Genomic DNA, 18,440 nt, shown 5'->3' with positions numbered 1-18,440 from the left:
TTATTTGTAATAAATTTATTAGCAATATTGTAAATATTTTACAAAATAACAAGGAAAGCTAACAATCTATGCTACCTAACAGGCAACTGGAGTACACAGTATTGACATGCACAGCTGAGACATTGACGGCACTGTATCACAGATAAATAAATAACAATATGTAATACATTTACATACTTACATGTTAAGTTAATGACTGACGTCATCGGTGCCACGCAGGCTGCGTCTACATTTGAACCTGGCCGCAGTAACAATCTTACAACGGTCCAGGGGCACGCTCTCAACTTCGCGGTATGTCCCCTTTTCGCCAATGAAATTAATGTTAAATGCATTAACAGAAACGTCCGACAAGCTTCATATAAATAAATACACCAATACAGAAGTAGTTGTGATGGACAAATTTACTACAGCAAACTTTATAATGCGACATATAACTACTGAGAGTTGGCGAACTACTCCATGTTTTAATGGGATAGAGCACACAGCAAGGAGACGACTTCTCGGCATGAGCTAATACAACAATAGAAATTAACACCTATAACGCACGAGTGACATCGAAATGGAAGTTGGAGGTTGAATGACGAAAAAATAGTACATCTACTTCCAAAATATTAAAACTAACCCAACAAACAACCCAAATGAACTATCTGGGACAGGTGAGCACTGCAAAAGGCCTGGCATGGGCCTTATATGTCTGCGACTGTATATGTGTGACCTTCAGTGATGTAAGGTCAAGGCGACCTTCAGTAATGTAAGGTCAAGGGTCTTGTAAAGTTTACAATGTAATGGACGGCAATGGTTGTACTTGAATAATGGAATCGCCATTGTGACGATGTTGTAACGAAGGCCCAGGTCAATGTTGCTGATATAGCCGATGGTGTGCACAAGGTCAAGGTCGAGCTGAACACAGGTGGTCACGCAAGCACACGGGGTTGTAACAGGGTGGCGCTGTGACAGGTTAGCGTTGTCAAAGGTCATCGGTCGGAAACTCACCACGCGCCCTGTCGGGTCTCGCCTGCCCGGGTTGATCAGTAAAATCTGATGACGTCAAAAATCTAACAGATCAAACTGCTAATGCATTGGCGCCAAAACAGCCCACGTGACAAACAATCGTGGCTTCTACGTTTTAGTTCCACTTTCACGGGACAAGACCTTAGCTGCAGATGGATACGGCGTAGTAGCGAGGAGCAAGACCATGGTCGATGTTCAGACTCAAATTCCGAATACAGCCATCGAAATGTGTGCTCGTTCGCTGAAATCACAAAAATCAAAATTGAATTGGTAACTTCAAAAACAGGGGGCTTTGTGGGTTTTTTTAGGTTTTAGAGTGAGCAAGGTTTTACGATGCTTGTTTGCCATATTCCCCAAACACCGAGAATGGGCTTGCATTGTACCCAGGTGGAGACTAGAAGCAGGGTCCAGGGCGTGACGAGCCAGTGCCTTAACAACGTGGATTCCCCATCGCCCACAGTCTGGACCAGTGTAACCAGTGACTTAAGCATGAAGCCGTCCTGACAGGGACTCGGCAACGACCATCTCATCACGCCCGACTACCTGTTCCACATGAAACGTCTCTTTCGACAACAATGGGGTGCTGGGGACCCAGTCTTCCTCAGAACTCCTATGTGATACGGTCACAGGTATACACACGAGCATAGTGCCTTATTTCCACTGAGTGAGTGAGTGAGTCGGGTTAAACGCCGTTTTTAACAGTATTCCAGTCATATCACGGCGTGTCAGCTTAATGTGGGAGGAAAGCCCGAAGTGATGCAGGTCTCAGAAGTTAACCACTTCGGTGAAACCAACGGAACCGTGATTCGAAACCACAATCATAGGTTTCTGGCGAGCCCAAGGTGCGCAACTCAGCGAATCGCGGCGCCTTAGACGACTGAGCCACCCGCGCCCCTATTTCCACTGAGAGATAGAGATACGTGTCAACACTCCAAGCAAGACATACTCACCAATAGAGGCAGGACGGAGGCTGCGTCGACTGGTTCAAGGCCGCCGAAAACAAATGACGTCAGTTTGCAGGTGACTGGGTAGGTTTTGAAGTAGGGTTGGTTGTCCAGAATGATGTAACCTTTTCTTCCCTCTCGTCGAAATTCGACCTACGACGATAAAGACAAACCGAAAATGAAACGTCTTTTTGAAAATATATGAGTTACGCCACTGCTAGCGCAACGTAAGTCTACACGGAGATAATATGGTCTCTGGTCTACTATAAAGCAGGGAATCTATCCAAGTCTTCTATAGACACCCTGTTAGACAGCAACCACTCCACTACAGTTGACCAGTCGTGGTTATACAGTATAAGCCAAGCCTTGTTAACAAAACGTTACACAATTTTAGAGAGAACATCGACATTAGATCTTTTAATGTGAGTTGATGAACGCATAATTGTCACATAATACGTGCTACTGTATCCCCATTACACACAAGAAATACATTGTCAGTCCCTCCCACGCGCCCTGTCGTGACACGAGGCACCTTCATTGTGTGTGGAGTCGAGACGGCACATGATAACGTGCTATTTGTGTGGTTGACTACACTCACGATCACAGTGACGTCAACACATGCCTGATCTGTCGCTAATCAAGACGTGCTGGATGTTAACATGATATCATCTTAATGGGGAAGAGTGACTGACGATGGTGAATTACTTCAGTAGATAACCTTGCCAACTGCATCTTTCCGAGGCAAGGGACTTAACTGACTATAAAAGTCCAATTTCCACCCTTGACGAACTAGGCTGGAATTATGGAGTTATATTTTGACTGGACTAACGATTCTATGTATTGTCCAAGCAAAATCGCGTAACAAACCGGCTCGTAAACTGCCGTGCAGCATGCCAAAGCATGTGTACCTCCACCACGGCGTTAACAGATATTTCCCAAATCTTTTCATGTTTTTTAATCAAGGTGTTCACGTGATTTGAGGCACTTTGCGAGTAGGACCCGTTTTATTACATAGATATCTTGATTATCGATCAGATCGTCTTGGGCTGCAATTGTGTTTGAAGCAATGCAAGTGATATGAAGTGGAATGTGATTGGTCGGTAGGAGGTACATAGAAGGGACATATCCCGTAATAGCTACTGATGGCCCTACGGTCGAGCCCAGAAATTCCAGCCTATAGTTCGGCAGGGGTTGGAAACCAGACTTTTACAGTTAACTCCCTTGCCTCGGGAAGATGTGCAAACTGCAGTGGTACATATTCGATCAACGGCATCGATTTGGTGCATTCCACATTGAAAGTGATACCGATGTGACTTTTATGCATGTCATGTCACAATGAGTATTATGACAGGAAAGGTTAGTATTCAACACTATTTTCCCACGGTCATGTATGTACGAGTTTTCATTTATTGCAGTTTCATATGGTAACTCTTTTATGTGGTATGTTCCGTTACACCCAAGTACCTTTACTCCCCATGTCCGCCTCCCCTCCAACCCACACGTACCATTACCCCTATGTACCGTTATCCCCCTCCCCACGCCCGTTACCCCGTACATACCGTTAATTCCCAATGTACCTTCAACCCCCATGTAGTGTTAACCCCTACGTACCCTTTAACCCCTATGTACCATCAACTCTCTATGCACCGTTACCCCCATGTACTTAACTCCCTATGTACCATTAACTCCCTGTGCACCGTTAACCCCTATGTACTGTTAACTCCCTATGTAACATTAACTCCCTATGCACCGTTACCCCTATGTACCGCTAACCCCTATGTACTGTTACCTCCCTATGTACCATTAACTCCCTTTTTACCGTTAACCCCTATGTACTGTTAACTCCCTATGTACCATTAACTCCCTTTGTACCGCTAACCCCTATGTACCGTTACCCCTATGTACCGTTACCCCCATGTATCGTTACCCCTATGTATAATTACCCCTATGTATCGTTAGCTCCCTATGTACCGTTACCCCCTATGTACCGTTAGTTCCCTTTGTACCGTTAACCCCTATGTACTGTTAACTCCCTATGTACCATTAACTCCCTATGTACTGCTAACCCCTATGTATCGTTACGCCTATGTACCGTTACCCCCATGTATCGTTACCCCCTATGTACCGTTAGTTCCCTATGTACCGTTACCCCTTATGTACCGTTACACCTATGTACCGCTATCTCCCTATGTACCGCTACTCCTATGTACCGCTATCTCCCTATGTACCGTTACCCCTGTGTACCATTACCTCCCTATGTATCGTTACCCCTATGTATCCTTACCTCCCTATGTTCCGTTACCTCCCTATGTACCGTTAGTTCCCTATGTACCGTTACCCCTATGTACCGTGAACTCCCTATGTACCGTTACCCCCTATGTACCGTTACCTCCCTATGTACCGTTAGTTCCCTATGTACCGTTAACTCCCTATGTACTGTTAACTCCCTATGTACCGTTGACTCCCTATGTACCATTAACTCCCCATGTACCGTTACCCGTATGTACCGTTAACTCCCCATATACCGTTAGTTCCCTATGTACCGTTACCCCTATGTACCGTTAGCCCACAATGACATCTTTCTCCCCATGTCCCCTCCCCCCACCCTCACCCCCATGGATTAAACCAGCCAGGTACACCTGTACTCACTGTGTGCCACTTGCCGTCGTCCAACCTGTAGGGTGTGGGGAGGAGTAGTCCGGAGTCAGCTGACGGGCACCTGGTGGTGTAGAACAGTTTTCCACGGACCAGCTGCAGTACGATCAGCTTGGACGCTCTCCGGTTCCTCATGGTGCCATAGAACAACAGACCCGATTGGGAGGTCGTCTTGAACTCGAAAGATAGTTTGTGACTGCAACAGATGACACCTATTTCTGAAGTAGGTCTCTAGTACATGCTTATGCAGTCAACTAATGAGGATGGTGTGGTTACAATGAGGCAGGTCGCGTGTCGTCGTATCCCTACGGCGTGAAACATTATTTATGTACTGTAACATGTAAAACAATGACAAGAACTGTGGCTCTATCTGTAACATGTAACACACAGACAAGAACTGTGGCTCTATCTGTAACATGTAACACACAGACAAGAACTGTGACTCTATCTGTAACATGTAACACACAGACAAGAACTGTGACTCTATCTGTAACATGTAACACAATGACAAGAACTGTGGCTCTATCTGTAACATGTAACACACAGACAAGAACTGACTCTATCTGTAACATGTAACACACAGACAAGAACTGTGACTCTATCTGTAACATGTAACACACAGGCAAGAACTGTGGCTCTATCTGTAACAAGTAACACACTGACAACAATCTTGGCTCTAACCGTAACACGTATCACACTGACACGAACTGTGGCTTTAATTGTAGCAATTGTGTCTCTAACCGTAAGAATTCTGATCCGCAACGCCGTTTAGAACTTCCGTCGACCCACACGACTGCTTACAGCTGTTTCAAGGCTATAATACTTCCTAGTGTGTAACGATGTTTGCAGAATTATATGACGAACGGAAACTGAATTGACAGTCTTGGAAAACAAATAACCTCTGCAGGGACGCGATGGCGGTAATGTGATGTCTTATGTATTTTAAGAGAGTAAAAAGTCAGGATAATCGGTCCGTATTCGATATATAACCAATGCCTGGATGTAAATGGGGGTTGTAACACTATCATAAGTCTTGAGCACCCTTACTTAACCAGCATGATGTGTCACAAGATAACACTCGAGACTCCTTAACACTGTCACAAAAATACAGATGGTGCTACAGTGGCCTGAATTCAAGGTTATCGAACGGATGTTAAAATTACAGTTTCTCGTGTTGCTACGCCAACTACGTATTAACTAGAATGGTGAAGTGCAAGGTAGGCGGGTTTTTCTCTACTGATACTCTCTTTACTGAACGTCACGGCACGTCGGGTGGGTGTCTCTACTGATACGGTACAGGTGTACGTCACTGCACGTCGTGTGGCTGTCTCTACTGATACGGTATAGGTGTACATCACTGCACGTCGGGTGAGTGTCTCTAATGATACGGTACAGGTGTACGTCACTGCACGTCGTGTGGCTGTCTCTACTGATACGGTACAGGTGTACGTCACAGCACGTCGGGTGAGTGTCTCTACTGACACGGTACAGGTGTACGTCACTGCACGTCGTGTGGCTGTCTCTACTGATACGGTACATGTGTACATCACTGCACGTCGTGTGGCTGTCTCTACTGATACGGTACAGGTGTACGTCACAGCACGTCGGGTGAGTGTCTCTACTGATACGGTACAGGTGTACGTCACTGCACGTCGTGTGGCTGTCTCTACTGATACGGTACATGTGTACATCACTGCACATCGGGTGGGTGTTTATGCACTTGAATGCTGCGGCTATGCGTCACTCACCCGTCACTGCTGAAGGTTTTTGACAGACGAGGCAGTTGTACCCGGCTCAATGTCCACGGCTCAATCTTTGCTCCGGTGGAAGTCATGATGTCAATCTCGGAGCTCTGAAATCAAATATTACCTGTTAAGTGTTGTTGGAAGTACTTAAGCTTATCCGTCGTTTGTGGTGGCGTAAGAAACGGATCGGAACCCAGTCTCCCATGAATCGTTGTGTCAGGGGCTATGGTGTAATCCATACATTTTTAGAACAGTTAATGCACATAACACAGGTAAACACTCTATGTTACGGTCACTAAGTAAAATGATTCCATATTATAACAATCACAATAAGCAAATTTAATATGTCAACAGTCACTGATTGCAAAATCATCGTGTATAGAGTCACACTCCGCACATATTGTATGTCAAGAGTCACGACACATGGACACTTTGTTAACAGTCACAAAACTCAAATACTATATGCCAACGGTCAGTATACTCAAATACCATGCCATAACAGTGGCTATACGCAAACCCTATAAGTTAACAGTAGCTGTCTCGATGTAAATGCCATATGATACCAGTCACTTTGGAGACTCAAATCCTATATATTAACAGTTCTTATTTACTAGTTTACATAAAAAGTTTCTTTTCGCAAACTGTATGTGTTAACACTCATTACTATGTCGTTATGTAACAGTCACTTTGATAAGAGGTCAGAAGAACGCAGAATGAGTTTTCATTACAAATGTCCAAGCATCACACTGCAGATTGATGTATTATTATCTAAGATTTACTTTAAGACTTAATGAGTCCCCAAGACTACACAAAATCCGATGTGTCAAGCTATTACATATTAACAAGGTACTACACAACACCCCCTATATCTAATGCGGAAAGCTCATCATTATCTTTTCACGGGGATGTGAAGTTGACATTTGACTGCAGCAGGTAAAGGCATATCCCTATCGCTCGTCCACGCGATGTTCTGACAGTATCAGGTAAACCTGAAGTACCGGCCAACCAGTGTAGGAGTCAAGCCAACCAGCCGGAGGTAAGCTGTCCTATCGTCCTTACAGTGCCCTGACATATTTAGATACCCATGAAAACCGCATTGAGAATCAGTTACAAATATAAAGGTAAATCGGATTAAAGCACCCAACATGAAAGGGTCAGGATAGTTTGAATTGCGTAAATGAAGCAATCCCGTATTTTCTCGTTAGTTGGGCGAATATTAAACCACCAGTGGAATTCTCCCTGTTTAAACACCAATCTTTGAGGCCGTTTCCGTTAAGCGTACGCCCCCGCCGATTTTGACTTCGCAGGTCTTTCATTGACTGACAGTATCTCACTGGGCATCCTGGGAGGTGACGATTCAGCTTTAATGTAAAGAGCAAACATCCACAGGTTGGATAACGTCACCGTAGCTTTGCGACGGCTTTGCGACTATACATATTTATGCGAAGATTCTGCTGGTTGTGTATGAGGAGTAAGGATGTTTAAATCAATCATACATTCAGTTTACGCAAACATTGCTAGGTAATTCTTTTGACATATTTGATTGTGTTCGATAATGTTTTAAAGAGACTACATGTTCTGAAGGTGATTTCTTATAAAACCTTCGGGTATTTGGTGACCCTTGATACAGATGACTTGTAATTCTGCATGGAGACCACGTGATCAACAAGTAGTCCATTCACTCTGATGCGAATGCGGTCTTTAACAAGTTTGGACAATATCAGTCTCTGACGATTCTACTCAAATATATGGTAATTTATTCATCGCACCTCTAAGAAGATCGGTAAATAGTAAAACAGCGACTAGATTTGGACAAACGTCCACGTTTAGAATGAAAAACAACAACCATAAACAAATAACCTGCATCTTTTCGAATTTTTTCTTTCCACCACAAATTATCCCGTAAACTATATACATATCATGCGAAATAAAACCATGTCGGAAAAGAATAGCAGTGATGCTGACAACGCTTGTGGATTTAGGTCATGCCAAGGGCACACAGATGCAATAATAACTCACACAAATGTACATTGTCAGCACATTTAGCGATTGAATGTTTTTTCTCTGTAACAGAGGAATACTTATTCCTCAATGAGAAGGACGGCTGACTTTTGCGATTAACTCACGTTCATAGACTTCAGTTGGTGAGGTGGCAGAACCTAACGTCACAGTTAAAGTGTGTTGAGAACACAACAAACGTATAACGTCACATGCGAACTAATATAATGGCAAATGTCAGCATTCAAGAGGATATATATGTGTGTAACCCAATCTAACTTCAAGTGCAAGGATTTATATGGCTAGAGGTTACACAGTTGCATGTGCCTGGTCACCCCCACTGGCAGAACCTATCTTGTTGGAGATCTCAGATATTTGGGGTGATCTCTGCAAGACACTGTCAGCGAGGCGTAGTGGCATCTCACACGTATATTATCTGTGTCATGAAGCTGGAATGATTGTGAAAAGAAGCATCTCCCCTATTGTATTTTATGTACAAGTTCTGTTACGTTTTAATTATGAATGACAGACAGACATTTTTTCTGTTCTGTAACGTTTTAAATGTACATGTAAACGTTCTGTCATATTTTAAGTGTGAATATAGGCTTTCTGTTTTGATTTAAGTCTGAATGTAGAAATTATTGTGTTTAAGCGTAAATGTAGATGTTGTCATGGCAGTGTTTTATGTCGAGGTTGTGTCGTGTTTAAGGTTTAATGTAGATGTTGTCATGGTAGTGTTATGTAGAGGTTGTGTCGTGTTTAAGCGTAAATGTAGATGTCATGGTAGTGTTATGTAGAGGTTGTGTCGTGTTTAAGCGTAAATATAGATGTTGTCATGGTAGTGTTATGTAGAGGTTGTGTCGTGTTTAAGCGTAAATGTAGATGTTGTCATGGTAGTGTTATGTAGAGGTTGTGTCGTGTTTAACCGTAAATGTAGATGTCATGGTAGTGTTATGTAGAGGTTGTGTCGTGTTTAAGCGTAAATGTAGATGTTGTCATGGTAGTGTTATGTAGGGGTTGTGTCGTGCTTAAGCGTAAATGTAGATGTTGTCATGGTAGTGTTATGTAGATGTTGTGTCGTGTTTAGGCGTAAATGTAGATGTTGTCATGGCAGTGTTATGTAGAGGTTGCGTCGTGATTAAGTGTAAATGTCGAGGTTGCGTCGTGTTTAAGTGTAAATGTCGAGGTTGCATCGTGTTTAAGTGTAAATGTCGAGGTTGCGTCGTGTTTAAGTGTAAATGTCGAGGTTGCGTCGTGTTTAAGTGTAAATGTCGAGGTTGCGTCGTGTAAGTGTAAATGTAGTGGTAGCGTCGTGTTTATGTGTAAATGTAGATTTTCTTTCTGTCCTGTTTAAGTGTACATGTGGTGGGGCTGCTGTTATGTTTTATGCTGGTGTGTAGCACTGATGCCGCTATAATGTTACTTTTGATAGTAGCAAAGAAGTAGTTTGTTATATAGATTGGTTTGAAACATACACCGTGAGATGAGTGAAAAGTTTAATTAACACACCGATCGATGTCAAGACGCAGTAACATTTTCCTACTACGTACCGAAGACTCGCGTCCTCGATATCCTCCAAACAATTAATTTTTTCTGAATTTATCACTTCTGAATCGTTATCAAGTATCTAGGGTGTGTTTCTCATTTCCGAGGGGAGGGGGCGGACGTCTGTCTTCCGCACATCAGTCAACTAAGACGGAACCAAGTCTGGGTTAATTAGTCGACATCCATACAGCCATCAACTATATACGTGTATCCCCTTCCGTTTGTCTGGTTTTTAATCAACAGATATATTTTTGCCTTATTCTTTCAAGTAATAATCCAATAAAATGGCTGATCTGCATTCAGTCAATTCTCGTGTTACACCAGGAGGACTGTGCAAACAGATTTTAATGTCCTTGTTATTTTGACGTGGGTAATAATACAGAGGCGTATAATGTTTTTCGGCGATGTGTGACGTGTTAATGGCTATACGTTAGGACTTGATCACACTTGTACAATCAGCAGGTCGTATACACGTCACAATACACAAGTCGAGGCTGTAAAAGTTAATTCAGACGACATATACGAACTTTCTTAGGACTAAAGAACAGACTTCCGTAGACCTAAAGAACAGACTTAAGTCACATAATAGGAAGACAGTAAGGACATATATTTAAGACAGCAGGAAACATCGCTAACAAGCCAAAGCCTAACAATGTTGGTTCAGACTCAGCATCCTGTCAAAGTCGAGTGTTGTCTTCATGTGACACACACGCACATTCAACCCCTAAGAATGTATTTTCAAAATCAAATAGAAGGTAGAATTTTTCAAAATGACAAAGTTTAGGAGAGTTGACTGTATAGTACTCTCTGTACTCTCTGCCCCTGAGTATATCCATCCCTCGTTACTTCTCGGCCATGTTTCCCAATGTCAGCTGGTTTGATATCTCGTTCTCGTGCAGTAATCCCTTTATTGACAATACTGGTGCATGAAGAAAGCCGTTCCTTCCGCACCCTTAGCCTCCCGAGGACCGCGCCTTTCTGGCGGTGTGGTCGCTGTTTGCGTTCACAACTTTGACCGGGTGGTGCACTAAACCCGGCATTATTATCACTGACTCGTGAAATATTACCCAGTGCTGGCTTACTCACCGAAGCAGGAAATGGTTATTGATTGAAGCGCCTTAAAAGAAACTTCTATAACGCTTTCGGTCGTGTTAAATGTGACGGTGCAGTTGTGGTACTGTCCGATTGAGGTCGGGTATATGGGGTGTGGGGGATAGGCGGATCGGAAGGGGGTGGGGGGAGGATGAGAGTCTAAAAGAGGATTTTGATATTTTGGACCCCTCCCTTGTGGGGTATCTGAATTAAGTCAGACTGAATAGTGGCTGTTGAGCGTCAACTCACATGACATATTGAAAGGAAATTGTTTCAGGATATTTCCAAATTAGGTAACACTCCTGCCGATATTAGATAATGTAACGGACGTACAAGCGCGGATGCGCAATACACCATCCCCTCCATGTACGCTGGGACCCGTGAAGATCCGGGGTAGAATTGGTCTTCAGCAACCCATGCTTGGCGTAAGAGGCGACTAACGGGATAGAGTGGTCTGGCTCGCTGACTTGGTTGAAGCATGTCATCGACCCCAATTGCGTGGATCGATGCTTATGATATTGTCTGGTCCAGACTCGGTGATTTACAGACCGCCGTCATATAGCTGGAATATTGCTGAGTGCGGCGTAAAACAACAAACCAAACCATGTAAGCGGACATTGAATTATAGCATTACACAGCTAAGCTTGAAAAAAACAAAACAGTTGCAATCGTGGACCTAGGTGTGTGTACATTTACGCATGTTGTTTTCACGGCAGCCCAGGAACAGGACATGCAAGAGCTAAATGGTGGATAATGGCTCGACGTTAGGCCCGAGGTGTTCTTCAATTCGATAGGTGATGTTCTTGATCGAAGATAAGCGACAATTGGCTACATTTAACAAGGAAAAGCCAGGGTCGGATGGGCAGCACCAGGGGCGTCATTTCAAGAGAATGCCCCTTGAAGACTTTCTGTGCGTGATAATCTGTTACATGATCAACACTGGATGAAGATGTGAATGGACGCCCCATCCCAGGTAAAATCCAAAGCGACATGCAGTTGGTTGGGTACAATTCAGTTGACGTCATTGGGGTTTACCATAAAGCTCAGCAGTGGTCAGGCAATCCAAGCAGTCTGTAGTCGGTCCTCGGCCCACTAGCACCAAACGATCTTAGCCGTAAGATGATCGTAACTCCCATACTTTAACAAAGGCTTACAATAGTCGTAGAGCTAAGATCGCTTTGTGCAAGTGGGCCCAAGAGCAGACAAATCACGTGATTACGCTGTCGTGCCAGTTGGTCTGAGTGAGGGAATGGAGCTATCAGTACAGTTGTGTCACGGCGGCCTGTACATAATCAGGCCTGGGACAGGCAAATCAGTGATTGATAAAACGGGCAACGATCCATGCCGTTGGGTACTGTACCATGAATGTGGCATCGTACGTCGTCAAATGGCTGGAATACTCCGGCGTTGGACAACCCCACTTTGTCCCCGTTTGCTCCCCTGTTAGTCTGGTCTTGCGGGAAGCATGAGATTCCCTACGGACATTTGCTACGACGACATACCCATATGCAGTGGGGCCAGCTTGGATGACTATCGTATGCGAAACAAACTGATTTTCCACATAGAACGATATCTGGACTTCGGGACAGTGTAATTTGTCACAGTAAGCTTTATTTCAGTTCTCTATGCTAAACGTACACTACTATTATGCAAGTTTGGACCCTTGTCCGAATTATGTAGACCGTCATTGTTATAAAGGTAGACCCTACACTACAACATCGTGGAAAAGCTCTTGAGTTGGTGGGCATATACAAATGGTGGCTTGAATTTAATGACCGGATTCAAAACCTCATTTTCCGCGTAGGTTGTACGTCTCAAACAAGTTGGCAGGAACTATATTTCATCCCACTCCACCCCCCTCCTTCCCCACCCCCAACTTCCTTGTGATAACCCCAACACACCCTCTGCTCCCATTATAACTATACGAGTTCTCGAATTCCATTTCCGCAGTCAGTGACATCCTTTACCTGAAGACGCTATGGTTGAACCGGTGTATACTCTTTATGGGTTTGAATTACCTGTAAAACTGATTATACACTGTAGCGCAGGTGCACGGGATTTATATTGATTTCAGCTAGTCTTACACTGCGTCGGCGCTGTTAAAGAACGTACCTGACAATTATGTATTATTATTCTGTAGAAAATATATTACGACGTGTATACTGCCTACTTATTGTACAAGTGTGATTAATTCCTAACGTATAGCCATCACCATACGCACGTCAGCATATCAGCTGACACACATGCCTGTGACCTACACGATTGACGTGACTCCACTCTATATCAATGATTCCCTAACGTCTTTTTCTTAAACAAGACCATCTACTTAGCCAAAATAGAATGCCCCCAAACAATGAAGCACATCACTAGACAGTCTATGAAGAACTATATTAAAGCACTTGTAGATCAATCGTTAACAGTAAGCACGCGTTAGTCCGGAATCCCTACTTCCGGACTATTACTTCTTGGAGCTTATAAATATATACAAAGTATAGTATCCAATAACCATAGTTTATCCCCAAATATGTTAATCCAGACATATCCGCAGGGAATGTAACTGTCTGGATATACGGGTTTCCCGTATGCTGTGGAGATCGGGGTGTTGCTGAACAATTGTCGTTACAGATGGGAGTTACGTTGGAACATCGACGATGCTGCCACTTGTTGAGGACGCCATGTCTCAGCTATGTATGACCTCAGTCAACTAAATGCTGTCGTCAGTGAACCCCGGTGACATGCATAGTGTAACGGGTTTGTCTGATCCAGATTGTCTAACCCCTTCAAGTCTTCAGCGTCATGTAATACTGTTTCCCCATAAGGATGGGCCGATTGTACTTTACCATACACGTTAAGCTTAAAGCTATTATTTCACTGTCAAATTATATACATGCTAGATAGCGGATACTTGCTGTGACTCTCTTTATCTGTGACTCTGTGTGTGTGTGTGTGTGTGTGTGTGTGTGTAACAAGGCAGTGTGAGAGTTACGCTTTTAACATCTGTGGTTGTATATAAAGGGTAGGAAACGTGTATTCATATCATTGACTCGGGATGACAGACATACTCCCATCTGAACTGTGAACTGGTTCAGTATGTCTGTATAGTTTTGTATAGTATTACTATAGGCGCTAGGCGTACCTTGCTACAGCCGTGTGTACGTTTGGTCTCTGACTCACTACTCTAGATCTAGAAACCATGTACGTGTCAGGAAAGGACACTCCAGTTCGTTATTCTACTATTTACCCAGACCTAGGGACATATATCAGGTGTACATACTGCTGAGAACGGAATTCAGTCACCGCGGTCCTCTATATGAACTGTACGCTATAGCTACTACTGCCACGGTGGATTACGCAATGGACGTCACATTCGTAAAGCTCTTCTAGGCACGTATGCTAAGTCTCTGGTCGGGGCCAGGGATTAAGGAGAGCAGTTACCTTTTGACACCAGTGAATGCAACTGTCTAGAACTGTACGACGCATGTAAACCAATTATAATACAAGCATACATACTCCTGCACTTTATTGCAATCACTGTGGCATACGTGAAACCTTTTCGCTTTAGCACCCTATATATTATAGTATAACATAAGAGTGTTATTGGTACATGTAAATAATGTCTTTTAGTGACGAATTTGTGTGGATAATTTCTTCAGAAGCATAAACAGTCTAGTGGTCACAGCAGCCTTCTATGTTGTTTAATTTGTCCCAAGTTAAAACTTGACACAATACGAGCACAAAGTGACAGTTTTACACGCACCGCGAGAAATGAAATTATGTGATTATTCCCCAACACTTTATACTTCGTCTATCTTTCACATTTGCAGTGCCATAAATAGTTCAGATGTGTTATTATGTAACTGTGCGGCGTCAACTGTTGGGAAACAATGAACAAAGAAGAGAAAGTCCACACAAGGCAGTTACGTTGATAAAAATCTATATGTTTTGATCGAGAGAGATCGATACCCCATCGGTAAATACTGACACAGTTAATGGCAGGTGCTTACCTTGCATGCTCTTTTGACGTGCCGACCTTCCACGTGCAATACCCAGCAGACGACAACATACACAGCCAAGTTTAAAAATGTGCTGAAAGTAAACCCAGACATGGTCACTTCTAGAATCTGTCAAAAGTTTGTTTTAAAATCCTTGTTAACAGCACGCTGAAGTTTCACAATCAGCTTGATTCTGTTGAACTGTATGAGGCAGACGAGTCCCGGCAGTTATAATGAGCTGTGAGTTAATTGCTGAGTGGACAGAGATGATATGCTGAAAGCGGCGACCCAGTCTGTCTTATATACTACCGAGTGACGGTGATGTCACCGTGGCTAAACGTGACACGACGAACCTGCTGCTGGAAAAATGGGGGCTGTCTCATTGATTGCTCACCTACAACTTTGTTTCATCATCCCGCGTGCAAGTTGCGCGTGCGCCGCTACGTCACGCCTGACCGAGCAGACGACACATTCCCCCTTGCAAGTTCTCAGCAGGAATATACGATGCCCGACCTGGGTGAAACTTTCCACAGATTAGAATTAGAGTGAGTCACATCTACCTATCACAGCGTGTTTACATTAAGGCACGGGAACTCTGCTTGTTGATTGACAGGTGAAATATGACGGGGCGGGGCTAACGTGTCACCCACATTTTACCTGAGCAATCAGTTTGTCGTGTGCTCGGAGTGTCGTCAATCGACAGTTACTGGCTGAAACATCATGCGCGCGGCAAAGAGAAAGTTAAGACACCCGATTTCGCTTTGTCTCTGTTGAGAACGTTGGTTTGTGTGTTCTTTTCTCAAGTTTACCTGTTGACGGCTCGCGGAACGAGTGGAATCTGTGCCAAGTCTCGTTCGCAACTTCGCGTCTCTATCAAGTCCACTTCCTGATTTCATGATACGATTTCCCCGTTATGTAATGTTTCTCATCAGACGGAAGTGTTGCAACATTTGTTTTGTAAGCCGACATGAAATTATATTGTATAATTGAAGTATAATTTCCAGTCATAAAACTTGTTAATAAAACACACTGTCTAAACCCCACCCTTAATACTTTAATAACTCTCCACTGCATCTGAATGACGTTCCATTTGTTTGCAGCATATCTTTGACCGGGAGAAATATTCACAGTAATAGAATATGAGTTGAAGTGGTGATTAAATATTCATTTGTTCAACTGATATTACGACCGACTATGTACTTAGCCGATTTCCGTGGGAATTATGACGTCACTGCTTAAAAAAACTGACATTTTTCATAATAATTTTAATATTGTATTCGTTCGAACGGTTGTGTTAGTTTTATCTAAGTAATGCTCAAATACTAATGCCATTTTATGATCGAATAATCTCTTTGTAATAGTCTTTTCATCTCCCTCGAAAATCAAACTTTATAGAACTTTATCATTCATTAATCAAACTAAGACCAACCGAAATACGACCGTGTTTATGCAGTTTTGGTATTTTAAGTTTGACTGTGTTCTGGATTAAGGATTAAAGTCAACAACTAGGCGTAATAGATATCACACATTCTTGTATCACCAAGTGCCCCTACCTAGCTTGCCAAACCGGGTACAGGTGTATATCGTACTGTCGTTTGACAACAGTCATATGTATATGGGTATATGATATGCGGAACGCCATCTTACCATTCCAATAAATAACGTACATCGCAATTCTATGATTATTTATGGGTATTTCAATATTTATCAGTTACCCTTTAAGTTGTGTTTCGTATCCACTGTAGTGATTTTCTCCATTGTGTCATATCCGTTATAGTGATATTCTATTCGTGCGTCATATCCGTTCTAGTGAAATTCTGCTATGTTTGACATATTTGTTATTGCGATATTCTCACATATGTTCATCATATCCGTTCTTGCGATATTCTCCCTTGTGTCCTTCATGTCCGTCCTAGTGATATTCTCCCTTATGTTCGTCATATCCGTTCTTGTGATATTCTCCCTTGTGTCCTTCATGTCCGTCCTAGTGATATTCTCCCTTATGTTCGTCATATCCGTTCTTGTGATATTCTCCCTTGTGTCCTTCATGTCCGTCCTAGTGATATTCTCCCTTATGTTCGTCATATCCGTTCTTGTGATATTCTCCCTTGTGTCCTTCATGTCCGTCCTAGTGATATTCTCCCTTATGTTCGTCATATCCGTTCTTGTGATATTCTCCCTTGTGTCCTTCATGTCCGTCCTAGTGATATTCTCCCTTATGTTCGTCATATCCGTTCTTCTGATATTCACCTATGTTTGACATCATATCCGTTCAAGTGATACTCTCCCTATGTTCGTCATATCCGTTCTAGTGATAGTCTCCCTTATGTTCGTCATATCCGTTCTAGTGATGTTCTCCCTTATGTTCGTCATATCCGTTCTTGTGACATTCACCTATGTTTGACGTATCCGTTCTTGTGGTATTCTCCCATGTGTGACATCATGTCCGTTTAAGTGATATTCTCCCATGTTTAACATCATATTCGTTCTTGTGATATTCTCCTGTTTGACATCATATTTGTTTTTGCGATATTCTCCCTTATGTTCGTCATATCCATTCCAGTGATATTCTCCTATATGTGCCATCATATCCATTCTAGTGATATCCTCCTTTGTTTGACATCATATTTGTTATTGTGATATTCTCCCTTATGTTCGTCATATCCGTTCTAGTGATATTCTCCTGTGTTTGAAATCATATTTGTTGTTGGGAAATTCTCCCTTATGTTCATCATATGCGTTCTGGTGATATTCTCCTATACAGTCGTGCCTCGTTTATACGGACACTTGCGTCACTTCACAATTCGTCCGTATAAACGAATTTCCGTATAACTGAAACCAGCTTCTTACTGGAAGTCTGTCATGGAAGTTTGAACTTTACCACATTTTGAGGTTTGAATTTTAAACAATAAATCCAAATTGTATGTGACATCATGTCCGTTACAGTGATATTCTACTTACGTACGTCATATCCGTTATAGTGATATTCTCCCATGTCTTGTCCATTTTCAAATGCCGCATTTCAATCTCTGACTGCTATTGGTCTCTTATGTACACCATCACCAATCATAATACGTTCAATTGTTTGTTCTGTAAAAACTAAATTTCTTCACTTGCATCAAATATTTTATTGGAAGTATTAACAATAAGTAGAACGGCGAATGAAGAACAGGAATCTGATTGGTCAATCGTATTTGACTCTTCTTAATGTTTTGGTGAGAATTATTATCGCCACTATACGGTCAGACATAATCATTCAGGGTGACATACTGTATCCGGAATTAGCTCAAACATAGCTTCATCCGGCAATCATAATTTAACTTAGTCGAGTACTAATTAACTTTAAGTATGTACTCAGTCCCCTGGTACTGTGGGTAAAACAGTGACCATGACTCGCCACACATCATTAACATTCTCACGATCAGTTGGGGTGACTGCGCAATGTACAGAGGTTCTCA

The 18,440-nt window shown here is 42.8% G+C and overlaps 1 protein-coding gene across 2 annotated transcripts; it reads right to left on the bottom strand.

The window, feature by feature from the left end:
• On the bottom strand, positions 1–15,500 carry LOC139448350 (sex hormone-binding globulin-like). 2 transcript variants are annotated; one of them, XM_071229901.1, is made up of 6 exons: positions 15,377–15,500; positions 14,995–15,076; positions 6,359–6,462; positions 4,605–4,806; positions 1,962–2,108; positions 1–1,252 (listed from the first exon to the last, which is right to left on the bottom strand). In XM_071229901.1, exons 1-6 carry the CDS (start codon positions 15,394–15,396, stop codon positions 1,154–1,156), a joined length of 654 nt encoding a protein of 217 aa, XP_071086002.1. In that variant the 5' UTR covers positions 15,397–15,500; the 3' UTR covers positions 1–1,153. The 2 variants fall into 2 exon arrangements, with proteins under 2 accessions (XP_071086002.1, XP_071085997.1); XM_071229896.1 differs by lacking the exon at positions 15,377–15,500 and having other exon boundaries at positions 14,995–15,368.
• Between the last annotated feature and the right edge of the window lie 2,940 nt (positions 15,501–18,440).

Source organism: Haliotis cracherodii, unplaced genomic scaffold (genome assembly GCF_022045235.1).
Source record: "Haliotis cracherodii isolate W230 unplaced genomic scaffold, xgHalCrac1.p SCAF_10, whole genome shotgun sequence".
Taxonomy (NCBI): domain Eukaryota; kingdom Metazoa; phylum Mollusca; class Gastropoda; order Lepetellida; family Haliotidae; genus Haliotis; species Haliotis cracherodii.
This window is presented reverse-complemented; position numbering and strand designations above follow the sequence as displayed.